Source organism: Halichoerus grypus, chromosome 15, assembly GCF_964656455.1.
Source record: "Halichoerus grypus chromosome 15, mHalGry1.hap1.1, whole genome shotgun sequence".
Taxonomy (NCBI): domain Eukaryota; kingdom Metazoa; phylum Chordata; class Mammalia; order Carnivora; family Phocidae; genus Halichoerus; species Halichoerus grypus.
The window spans coordinates 39,802,566-39,814,099 of record NC_135726.1 but is presented as its reverse complement, the minus strand read 5'-3'; the positions used below and the strand labels follow the sequence as shown (position 1 = coordinate 39,814,099).

The 11,534-nt window shown below is 50.7% G+C and overlaps 1 protein-coding gene across 5 annotated transcripts; it reads right to left on the bottom strand.

Moving 5' to 3' along the window:
• Positions 1-395: 395 nt before the first annotated feature.
• On the bottom strand, positions 396-9,451 carry POP4 (POP4 ribonuclease P/MRP subunit). Of its 5 annotated transcripts, XM_036113524.2 has the most exons (8): positions 9,210-9,449; positions 6,954-7,006; positions 5,924-6,038; positions 5,131-5,354; positions 3,614-3,691; positions 3,387-3,448; positions 1,676-1,777; positions 396-710 (listed from the first exon to the last, which is right to left on the bottom strand). In XM_036113524.2, the coding sequence occupies exons 3-8, from the start codon at positions 5,966-5,968 to the stop codon at positions 574-576; spliced, it is 648 nt and encodes a 215-aa protein (XP_035969417.1). In that variant the 5' UTR covers positions 5,969-6,038; positions 6,954-7,006; positions 9,210-9,449; the 3' UTR covers positions 396-573. The 5 variants fall into 5 exon arrangements, with proteins under 5 accessions (XP_035969417.1, XP_077919145.1, XP_035969415.1 ...); XM_078063019.1 differs by lacking the exon at positions 5,924-6,038 and having other exon boundaries at positions 1,676-1,738; positions 6,918-7,006; positions 9,210-9,451; XM_036113522.2 differs by lacking the exon at positions 5,924-6,038 and having other exon boundaries at positions 6,918-7,006; positions 9,210-9,450.
• Between the last annotated feature and the right edge of the window lie 2,083 nt (positions 9,452-11,534).

The following is an 11,534-nucleotide window of genomic DNA, read 5'->3' as shown; positions in this document are numbered from 1 at the left end:
GTGGCGAGGCCCTGGCCGAGCGAGCACGGAGGCTGAGTCCGTTTTGGCAAAACCAGGCCATCAGAGCACAGGGCTCAGCAGCTGGGCCAGCTGCCCTGTCCCGGGTGGTGCTGGGACCTGCGACCTGCAGCACAGGGACTGATGGCGGCAGCGGGAGCGCGTCCGAGCCGACCCTGGACCTGACAAGCCACGGACCCCACACGGACGGGCGCACCCCGAGCCTCGGGGAGGCGCAGTGGCCCCGAGTGAGGCCTTCCTGCTCTCCCGTCAGAGTCGGAGTTCACGTTCCCTCCCCAGGGCCTTTCTCCTCCAGTGCGGGGGCCCAGCGGGTCACACGGACAAAGCCAAGTGACCGGCACCGCTGCTTCTCCTGGAGCAAAAGAAAAAGCTCAGGGATTTGTTTATGTTTTATGATTACATAAACAACGGATTCATCACAGAACACTCAGGAGACACAGAAAAGGATGAAAAATAAAAACCTAATCATGCCACCAGTCAGGTCAACCTGTGCTTATCCTGCCAGGCTTTTCTCTCAATGACCTTGGGGTCACAATCGTCTCCGCAGCAAAGACCTCACAGGTCAACTGTCCCCTTTGTTTTGAATTTCTTGGCAGATCGCTCACTTGACCGCAGCCGGAATTTGCTTCCATAAATGTAGGAAATGAAGCCATCGATTTCCACTGTGAACACACAGTTTAGCTTGGGGACAACTGAAAAACAAACAAACAAACAAACAGGAGGAAAAAGGACAAGGAAAAAAAATCCTGACAGTTAAGTTCACGTTGATGCACAATACTATTCCTAAAATGTCTGTATTAAAATGTAAGCTAATAAGAAATGGAGAGTCCACAAAGCTTAGCAGCACCAGGATTATACGGCTCTATTTTGCCATAAGACCGATTTATTCAGATTTTAAATATAACTCAACACCTAATTTTCAGGGTCAAAGGCTCTAAGCCAAACTCCCAGAAAAAGTGCTAGAAGCAGGTCTTCCCACATAATTTTCAGATGGACTCATGGCTTTATGCTCAGTGACGACACATAGACACCACTTTCTGAGGTTTAAAATGAGACAAGAATAAACAGGGAAGCGGAAGGAAGCAAAGAGAAAAATCAAGCTCCAAAATTAAAGGAACCAAAACCTCCCACTGGTTTCACAATCTCAGATTTGTGGGCAAGGGGTGTGGAAATCTCAACAGCCCGGCTGTGTACGCTTGTCTCTGCTAGAACAACGAGCTCTGGCACACCTGGTGGGTGAGCCTGCACTTGCCTTCCCGGAACCCAAAGGGTCACCAGAAAGGGCAAGATCCTGGAACTCCAGGGACGGGCACTACCCTAGCTCCCCTCACGGTCTGCTTAGCTCCGCTCCTCCGGCGGGTGGCAGCTCTGGGGCAGGGGAGGGTCTCAGGCATGGAAACAGACCCACATATCTGGAAGCAAGCCAGGCAGCCCTTCCTCCCGGCGCATCTGGCTGCGGCTGCTGCCTGGGCTCCAAGATGCCCTGGGGAGAGCCATGAGGGCAGGGGGTGCGCTCGCCAGGCGTGCAATGCACGGTCAGCAGGTATCTGCAATCTGTGCTGACGTGCGAGGCCAAACCGACCCGCTGAAGCCACGGGGAAAGGGCTGACGAAGCCGGGTGGGCCACAGGCCACAACACCCTGAGATAGTTACATACCTTTCAGGCGGTCTTCTTTGGTGAGGATTTTGAAAACGTGCTTTGTTTCCTGTAGGAGGATTCCTGTAACACCCACATAGGAGGGGCATTTGGACTTTGTGACTGCAAAGGAAAAGGGCATTCAAGGCCTCAGCCTCGGTGGTGCTGGGGAGCCACAAGCAGCTAGGTGGGGGCGGTGGGGAGTGGGGGGCTCCTCAGGCGGACGGGGACCAAGCTGGATGAGAAGCCCGGGTCCCAATCCCCTGCCTATGGCTCTACAGTCTCTGGGCTGCTTCGACAAGGTGTCCTTTGGAGGGCCTGCAGCCATGGGCGTCTTGGGAGGTCACGTGTGTGTCCAGCACCACCAAGAGCCACAGCTTGCTGGGATGGGGCCAGGTGTCACTGATGGGATCTGAAGGAGCACCTGTCCGTCACGGCCTTCCCATGACGTCCCAAACTCCGGCCAGCATGGAATCGTGCTGCGGGCCGTGGGGCGGTGAGTGAGGCGACCCACTACCCCAGGCAGCTGGCCCCTCAGCTCTGCTGACCCATGTCCCAGCGTAACCTGCAGCCGCGCACTGAGCACCTTCTACGTGCCTGGCGCTGTCCAGGGTCGGTGCCGGGCACGGGAGGGAACAGGACCGTTCTAGGTTCTGCTCTCAAGGAGCTGATGCTCTAACGGTAGGAGGGAAATGTGTACCACGTCAGACAACTGCATTTTCTGATAGTGGTAACTGTTATGAAGAAAAAACAGAAGGTAATGGGGAGGAGGGTCACCCGTAGGCCCTCAGAGGGAGTGACATCTGAGTAGGGACCTGAATACTGAGAAGCAGTCAGTCTGTGAACACACAGAACTCTGGGCAGAGGGAAGGAACAAATGCAAAAGCCCCGAGGTGGGGCCAAGCCTGGTGTGTGAGAAGCAGAAAGCAGGCCGATGTGGTTAGACCTGGTGCTCGATAAAGTCAGAGAGGCCTTTTAGACCACAGTAAGGAAGCAGAAGACAAACATGGCCTGAATTTTGGTATAAAACCTTCCCTCTGGCTGCCTGGTTGGGGGAGGAGCAGTGTGTCAGCAGGGAGAGGGTTAGGCAGCTTCTACAGGAACCCAGGGGAGACGGTGGTGGCTCGGATTCGGGTGCTAGGACATGCTGATGGATTGGTGCTGAGGCATCAGGGAAGAAGAAACACGATCCCACCCAGGTTTTGGGCCTGAACAACCAGGGTAAACACTGGTACCATGACCGGAGCTGGGGAACACCGGGGCAGGGGCTGAGGTGAGGAGGCCAGAGTTGTTGTGCGTATAGAAAAGTTGTGATGCCTCCTGGACATGTGGGTGGCTGTGTGCAGTGGCAGTTGGATGAATGAAGATGTTCATGGGAAGGTCTGCCCTGGAGACGTCACTGGGGGCTGAGAGTCCGTACTGAGACTGACAACTGCGGGGAGATGGATGAAAGGGACTTTCTGTTCAGGGCTGGGGGCACGTGCCACCAGCTGTGTGCCCCCTGGGAGAGCACTAGGGGTCCCTGTGTGGAAAGGGACACGAAGACCATTTAGAGTGTATTCAAAAAGTGGCCAGAACGGGCTCAGGTAGCTAGTCATCTCCCACCCTCAATGCTGGTGACCTGGAAATACCCACGTGACAAGGAGTGTGTCTAGCCCTGTGGCACAGGGCCACGCTGCCACCGAGTGACGGCGTGGGCATGCGGGGGACCATGTGCTCTTAGGCAAGGTACCTGAAACAAGAGCCCCGTGAAGATCTGCCTTTAACAGCTTGGCCTGAATCATCTGTGGCTGCCTAGGAAGGAAACAGAAGCCCTCAGTGTTGAGCACGATCAAGAGTTCTAAGGGCGCACAAAGGTCTACATACTTCTGCAGCCAGCTGGCTCGGAAGGCTGCGTTTACAGTCATCGTAAGCCTTGGGTTCTGCCCCAGAGGGCAAGGGTTGAGACATGCAACTCACGTGTCTGGCTTGAGACCACCGCACAGGTCCCGGATGTATTGTTTCCAGAGTTCATGTAGAGGGAGAAAAAGACTGTACCTGTGGCAAAGTTAGAAGTAAAAAGTTAGGCGACATGAGCTTGGGACAAGAGCACAGAGCATGGCCTGATGCCAAGGACCCCGAGCTGGGTCACTGGGGACTGGCTGTGGATGCTAGTTCTAGACTGGATAACCCGACTGGCTACAATCAAGTGCTTCCCCCTCCTGAACCTCAGTTTCTGCTGCTAGAACCCTCTTGAGGCTTAAGGAGGGGAGGAAGGGGGTGCCCTCCTTTGCCCCTCCCTCCTTCCTGCTGGAAGATGCAGCCTGGACAGCTGGAGCTCCAGCAGACCCCTCAGACCAGGAGGCACCATGCACAGATGGTGGAGAAGCAGGGTGCTCCCAGGGCGGCACTGCCGAGTCTGTGCCACCAGCCCGGGGGCCGGGCGGGGGGGGGGGGGGGCAGTGCTCATCTGGACTGCTTTCATGAAATAAAACTTCAGTCTTGCTTAACCACTGCTCTTTGAGGTCTTCTGCTACAAGAGCTGACCTGGTGAGGGGAGTAAACAGGAGTTGCTGGCTGCCAGGGACGTCCCCACATAAGGGAATAGGTCTGTCTGGAAGGTGAGTGAGCAAGTTGTGGGACACAGGGGAGGGCCAGGTGAGAGGACCTCAAAGGCTTTCCTCTGGGGTCATTATTACTGGTCCTCGTGCCTCATGGGGACGCTGTTACAGGGAACTGTTGGTCAGACCAAGGAGAACCTCAGGCTCAAACTCGAAGTGGGCTCCACTGGTGCAGACACCAGAGGACACCAGAGGAAACCTGGGCAGGCAGCCACCCCTTCCTCCACCCAAAGCCCAGCTCTTTGTGCAAGCGAGGTAACAGAAAAAGCAACTGACTTTGTCCTGTGGGATGTGGGAGGCTATTTGGCTACAGATCTTGGAGCGAAGGTCTACAAACAGTCCGAAGACGAGCATATGCAGGAGCATGGCCAAGGAGGGATGATGCAGTGTCAGCTGGAGGGAGGCTCACGTCCTCCCACAGAGTGATGCCTCCTTTTCAGAAACTTCTGAAACACGTGGGCAGCATGCTCTTTGGCAATAAAACCCAGTGGATGATTCTGTCTAGTGCTATTAAAAGCTAGAAAGAGTATATATTAAGATACATCGGTTCCTCTTGTTGTAGGAAAACTGAAAGACAAACAGCCTGTTGCCATGGGTAACAGACTCACTTATGGTATGGGTCTCATTAGTTAAGGCTAGGACCGAAGCCAGACAGTAAAACAGCAAAAGCCTCACTGTGCCTTGCTTCAAAAGCCAAGTGCAAACCTAGCCTGAATTGGTAAAGGAAGGCTGCCCCCTTGTGGCAGAAGTGGGAGAGGCTCCCTTAGCTTCAGGGGAAAAGGGGCTGCCAGCCCTGCTACTGGGCTTCCCAAATCCACACCCGCTCCAGGAAGATCCAGCTGCCTTAGGTAGAAAGGCAGGAAGGGCTTGGCATACCTCTGTTGCTCTGGCTTAATGTCAAAGAGGCGCAGCTCCCTCCTCTGCCTGGCGGAGAGGCCTTTGGATTTTTTTTTCTTCTCTTTTTGCTTCCGGCGAGTGGAGTACTCCAGGACCACAGCCTTGCGTTGCAGCTGGTCCTCACGGGCTTGCTGGCTCATGTGGGGCGTGCTGCGCTTCAGGAAGGCCCTCACGAAGGCCTCGGCCTGCTGGGCTCCCAGAAGCTGCATGGGGACAAGGCGGCATGGTGCCCACTGTTCTGGTGGGGGCAGCCCCCGACCCCAGGCCCTCCGACACACCGCAGATGGGATGCCTTCACTGACCCATCTGTGTCCCGACTGAGCCTCACACAGCCTCTCATCTGCTGAATGTGAGCCACCCACAGCTGTCCAGATGTGAAAGTCACACTCAAATACCAATTCGTGACTGCCGCACAAAACAGCCACGTCAAAGTCAACTTCCTACTCCACTTCTCTGAGGTTATTTTGACGAGGATTTAAAAAAAAAACCCAACCCTTTACATTAGGAAGAAAAGACTTCTCTGATCCTTGGCAGGGAGGAAAGCTTGAGAAATGTATGACAACAATATTTATTCAGTCGTGACCAGATGAGGGCAAGCTCAGAATAGAACCAAGCTATGGCCTCGAAGGAAATGATCCTAACACTTGGGAAAACGGTACCTCCTGGTGCCCCAGGGTGGGCCACGCCTTGGGGGGTAGGAATTTTACATGGTGCCCACGCTGCAATCCTCTTTACGTGCCTTTGGCCCCATGGACGTGTCATGGCTACTCACTAGGTCTGCTCCCACAGCACTTGGAGAAAGGAAGTAGCAGTGCATCTCAGCCTCCTGCGCTCACTCTCTCCCACATAGAGCAGAACAGCATTTGACCGTGACCTAGCACAGACTCCTAGGACATGTGGGCAAAAGAACTGTCCTGAGTGCAATTCTTGAGAGAACTCCGAACGTCACTGCCTCTCACGTTGGGACTTCCACCGTCTACTCCTCATTCAGCTGCCCATGTCCTAGGTCGGCCACAGCCCAGGCGGCACTGCCTGCCCAGGTCCTGCCTCTTGGGTGGGGATTTCCTGAACCCCTGTTGCGCTAACCAGGCTGCCAACCCCGTGAAGCTAATGTGTCAATAATCATGTTCTCCCTTATGGAGAAGCAGGGTGGCGAGGGTATGATGTGAGACACTCAATCTTCAAGACAGCTCACAGTAAGGATGGCAGTCAGCTTCCGCTTTGCACCTTTAGATACTAACTAAAGATTCATTGTCATCATTATTATTATTGTGACAGGACAATTATTTGCTTCTTTTAAATACCTACGTGGCTCTTCTTCATGAAGAAACCAAAAAAAGGTGTATCAGTCTTTTAAAATCTTGCTTTCATGTTAACTCCCTCATTAGGAGTCCCCAGTGGAGTTTCTGCCAAACTGACAAAGCATGTTTGCAGCATCCAGATATAATCCATAAATTCCACTGAGGAAATTGATCTGCCTGCCCTCTTCAAGAGTAAAGGGAGCACAGTGACAAGGATAAATGACAGTGCTCACCAGGACAGGTTTCAGCTGGGCACAGCCCAGGGTCCCCTACACAGTGGGAGATGACACAGGAGCAAGAGGTCCCAGTTAACTGAACAAGGGAAAAAGAGGCCAGCATATGGAAATGGGCCATCAGAACAACAGATCTTGACTGAGCCTAACTCGTCTACTGGAAAGATGAGGAGTAAGATGTGGGAAGGACATCTAAAGCAGTACTAGGGTATCAAGCCATCTTTGTCATCACCTCTGCTGCTCCCAGACTTCCTGCCATGCATTGTACCTGAACGTCGAACTCTTTGGCCTCTTCCTGAGAAAAGGCATGGTAGACCACACCTAGGGGATTCAAACAAACAACAAGAAAAGATCAACTCAGTTTGGGTATGGCTATAAGACCCCCGACTTTTCTAACTATGAAACTAACTATGCTTATTTAGATATAGGAGAAGATGGGGGTGCTACAAAGAGCTCAGCCTTCTTGGATGCCTCTTATTATAGCCTCTGGCCGCCCGTCTTAGCAGTTCCAAGAGTGTGCTTTCAAACAGTGCTTCTTGGGGTGCCTGGGTGGCTCAGTCAGTTGAATGTCCAACTGTTGATTTCGGCTCAGGTCATGATCTCGGGGTCCTGGGATTGAGTCCTGTATCTGGCTCTGAGCTCTAGGGGAGTCTGCTTGAGAATCTCTCTCTCCCTCTGCCCCTCCCCTCCGAGGGCTCTCTCTCTCTCTCTCTCAATTAAATAAATCTTTAAAAAGAAATAAAAATAAAACAATGCTTCTCAAATATTAATTCATGTAGGAATCTCTAGGTTCTTATTAAAATGTAGATACTTGGGCCCCACTCCCAGATCCGGCATCTCTTTTTTTTTTTTCTTTAATTTATTCATTTGAGAGAGAGAGAGAGAGAAGAGAAAGCATATAGAAGTGGGGGGGGGTGGTCAGAGAGACAGAGAAGGAGAAGCAGACTCCCCACTGAGCAGGGCGTCTGATGTGGGGCTCCATCCCAGGAACCTGGGACCATGACCTAAGCCGAAGGCAGATGCTTAACTCAATGAGCTACCCAGGCACCCCCGGATCCTGTATTTCTAACAAGTTTCAGATACTACTGCAGTTCAGTAGACCGTACTAGGAGTTGACTGGTTTAATATACCACAGGTTAGGAGCTTGAATAGTTGCTCTGTAAGTCTAATTAAGTAACTCATTTAAAAGTTATATGATAGAGCTTCCCAAGATGCAGATGGTTGGAGATACCACATTTTGTTGACTGTAAGATGTTTAAAAAAAAAAAAAGATTTTTCACATTTTAATGTCTATGAAATTGAGGTGTATCATACAATAGATGGTGTTCTACACTGATAAAACACAGTAGGTCTTTCTTCAAGCTCAAAATATATATTGATCAATGTGGTTTCAACCTCTAAAAACTCCACGCTCCTGTTTCTTACTTCATTTGTGTGAAAAAGAAAAACATGGTTCTGGGGACAGAGTATGGGTATCAATGGAATAAGTATAAGACAAAGGCCTGGTTTAAGTGTCAAAAGACTCGAAAATCTGGTTTACAGGACACTCTGTAAATCCCACCCCAGCTCCCTTGTGCTTCCTTGAGTACATTTGAACAAGTAAACCAAAGTGTTTGTATTATACAATACACACAGTATATTATATTATATACAGAGTCTGATTCTCCTTCAAATGCAAGAATGGCACTAAAACCTGTTTCTAAAGAGCAAACCCAGGAATGACTTTGCTTCAACTGTCACAGGTGCTTCGATTAGACTTGAAAGTCTTTTCTGGAACAATACCCATCTAACAGTTATTGAGCACTCATTACTTGCCATGCACCTGGCTAAAAGCTACACATTTTATCTCATTATTTTTCTGAACAATCCTTTAAAGTAGGTATTATCCTATAATGCACATGAGAAAACTGAAGCTCAGATATACTGAGACACATAACTTGATCCCAGAAATAGGGAGTGGCAGAGGTGGAAATGAACATACTGGTCCAAAGACCACTTTTACTGCGTCTACACTCCCCTGCTTATAACTGCCCTGGGTGCTTGCTCCCCTCCTTGGCACAGCTATTCCCCGCTCAACTCCCAAAGTCCTGGGTTACGATACCATTCCTCAGCACGCTCCCAGCGCTTTCCACCAGACAAGGGTCCTTCCCGGAAGAGCAGGCTGGGCAAGAACCACTATGAGTACCTCACAGAAGGGTAAACCAGGTCGTGGAGAGGATCGGGGCCTTAACCACTGTCACCAGGTGGCAGGTAGCGGCCAAGTCGGCCCCAGGCCTTGGGCCCTCCTTTAGCACACTAAGCAGGCCCCTTGGGGACCTGTCGCCAGCTCTGACATCCACCTCTAGCTCAGAGACTGAGCCAGGCCAACCGGGACTCTGGGCCTCGGTTTCACTTATGTAAGGCGGGACATTCCCCTAGCAGTTTCATTCGGTCTCCGCTGCGAACCCGTTCACCTACCAGCACCAAGTTCCCGACCCTTTACATCCCACCCCTCCCCAGCTTAGAGGCCTTCAACCTCGCTTACTCTTCATCCTCGGCCGCTTCCGGTGCGCTCTGGTGACGTTTTCTGCGGGCGTCCCTGTCTTCACTGTCTTCAGCAGCCCTCAGCCATCAGAACTCCTCTTGTCAAAGTTTGGGCTGGAGCGACTTCTTGTGCCCGAGCTCGCGCTCCACGCCAAGTCGCCAGACCGAGATGCTCCAACTCTCAGCCGGGGTCGCAAGCGCGCGGGCTCGCGAATGACGTCACCTGTGACGTCAATGACGGGCGCCGACTTACGGTAGCGCATGCGCCTTGAGGGCTGCTCCGCTGCGCCCAGAGGCCCTGCTAGACCTGAGGTTGTCTCTGCTTCGTGGGGCTCTCTCAGCTCGCGTGTACTGTAGGTGGGGGGGAAGGCCAGAAGCCGTGGGGTTGCGGTTAGGGCGTGTGGACTGCTTGTGAAGAGCTGGAGTAGAGCGGGGCGAGCCGACCTGAAGAGGACCACGGGGACCTAGGGTATCAGGGGAGGACAGAAAGGGGTCGCGGATGGTGGGAATGAGGTACGTGGGGTCTCTCATCGGCCTTCTCTACGGATTAGCCGAGGCACTGAAGTTGGGATAGACGGCTTACGCTCCAGTTTTGCCCTGCTGCTAAACTAGCTGTGTGACCTCGCTTAAGGCACTTCCCATCACCGGACCTCCCTTTTCCCATCAGCTGTGAGTGGGTTGGGCCTGATAGTCTGAACGTTTTCTTGAGACCCAGAATGTTAGTTTCTGTCCGGAAGTTAAAAGGCAAGGAAGTGATGCTCATCGTTCTGGGGGAGGGTCCAAGAATTGTGGCTGGAAGGCCTGGTGCAGACCTCTCACAAGTGACCCGGTGTGCAGCACTGCACAGCCTTCATTTCTGCGGAGTGCGGTTCAGGAGAGCAGTTTAGCCCCTCCACTTCAGGTCAGTGGGTCTCAACTTCCAGTAAGGTATAAAGCCCCTTTAAGGGAACAAAAATTCTCTAGGAACCCTGAGGTTTTATGTACACAGATCCCAGTTTGGGAAATACTGTTTTAATTGTTTTTGGGTGGTGTCCTTGTGCCATTTTGATCTTAAACATAGGACTGCAGGCCTGAACTTCAGTGGCTGTAATGTGGCTTGTCCTGCTGAACGTGAACCTTGTATGTATATTACCATCAAAGTGGAATTACAACATTTAAATGTATTGCGCTTCAAGATGCCTGAGAATAGTTAGGAGTCTATGAGAGTAAGCTTGAGAAACTGCTCTTGGGGATTCATACCATGTGAACTACCAAATGTGAATTTTAAAATAGCAGCATGAGACAGCAGAAGATAGTAAGAGCCAATTTCAGTGCTATAGTCTCAAGGGGGCCCTTTTGAGCAGGACCTTTGTGATTATGGTGACAAGGGAGAAGGCAGACTTCGGTCTTTGAGAGCTTCTTTCTTAGGGTTGTTAGGACTCTTTATCTCCCAATTGACCCCTTCTGAAGTCGTCCTCCAAGTCAGCTTGGAGGACTGCCAGTCTTCCTCGGAGTTCCCTGCTTGTGGTGGGGTGAGCACTGAGAACTGCAGTTACTTTGTAATTCCCGATCACCAAATCGTTTTTTAAAAAAACCAAACAAAGCACTTTATTTCTTCAGGAAGTAAATGTCTGTGTATGCAGAGTGGCACCTGTCCTTACAGATACCGGTATTATTGTGATTGTTGTTTACAATAGTAAAAACTTGGAAACCACTTGATATTCAACAATAGTGGATTAAATAAATGAAGTATGTGCTAATTAATTAGTAGGTTAATTAAATGCATTGCAATCAGAGGGTGAGCTTCAAAAATTCAGATTCCTCATCATCCCTGGAGATTCTTATTTAGTATGTGAATCCTAAGAATCTGTATTAAAAAAAAAAAAATGTTCCCAGGTGATTTTGTGAGTAATTAGGTTTGGGAACTATAGTATTGTACATTTATAAAACTTAATATGATAGAACATCACACAGCCATTAAACAAATTACAATTTTTTAAAAGGTTACAAAATATTAACACCAAACTAAATGTATACAGAAAAAGGATTGGAAAGACATATTACTATATAGGAATTTTTTAAAAATTTTTTATTGTTATGTTAATCACCATACATTACATCATTAGTTTTTGATGTAGTGTTCCATGATTCATTGTGCATAACACCCAGTGCTCCATGCAGAATGTGCCCTCCTCAATACCCATCACCAGGCTAACCCATCCTCCCAACCCCCTCCCCTCTAGAACCCTCAGTTTGTTTTTCAGAGTCCATAGTCTCTCATGGTTCATCTCCCCCTCCGATTTCCCCCCCTTCATTCTTCCCCTCCTGCTATATTCTTCTTCTTCTT

What these genes read in the sequence shown, in the direction of transcription:
- POP4 (XM_036113522.2), bottom strand. An exon ending in GAAGTCTGGGAGCAGCAGAG is followed by an intron (nt 5,355 to 6,917) that starts GTGATGACAAAG and finishes GTCCCCATGCAG; the next exon opens with CTTCTGGGAGCCCAGCAGGC. An exon ending in CAAAGAAGACCGCCTGAAAG is followed by an intron (nt 711 to 1,675) that starts GTATGTAACTAT and finishes TTTGTTTTTCAG; the next exon opens with TTGTCCCCAAGCTAAACTGT.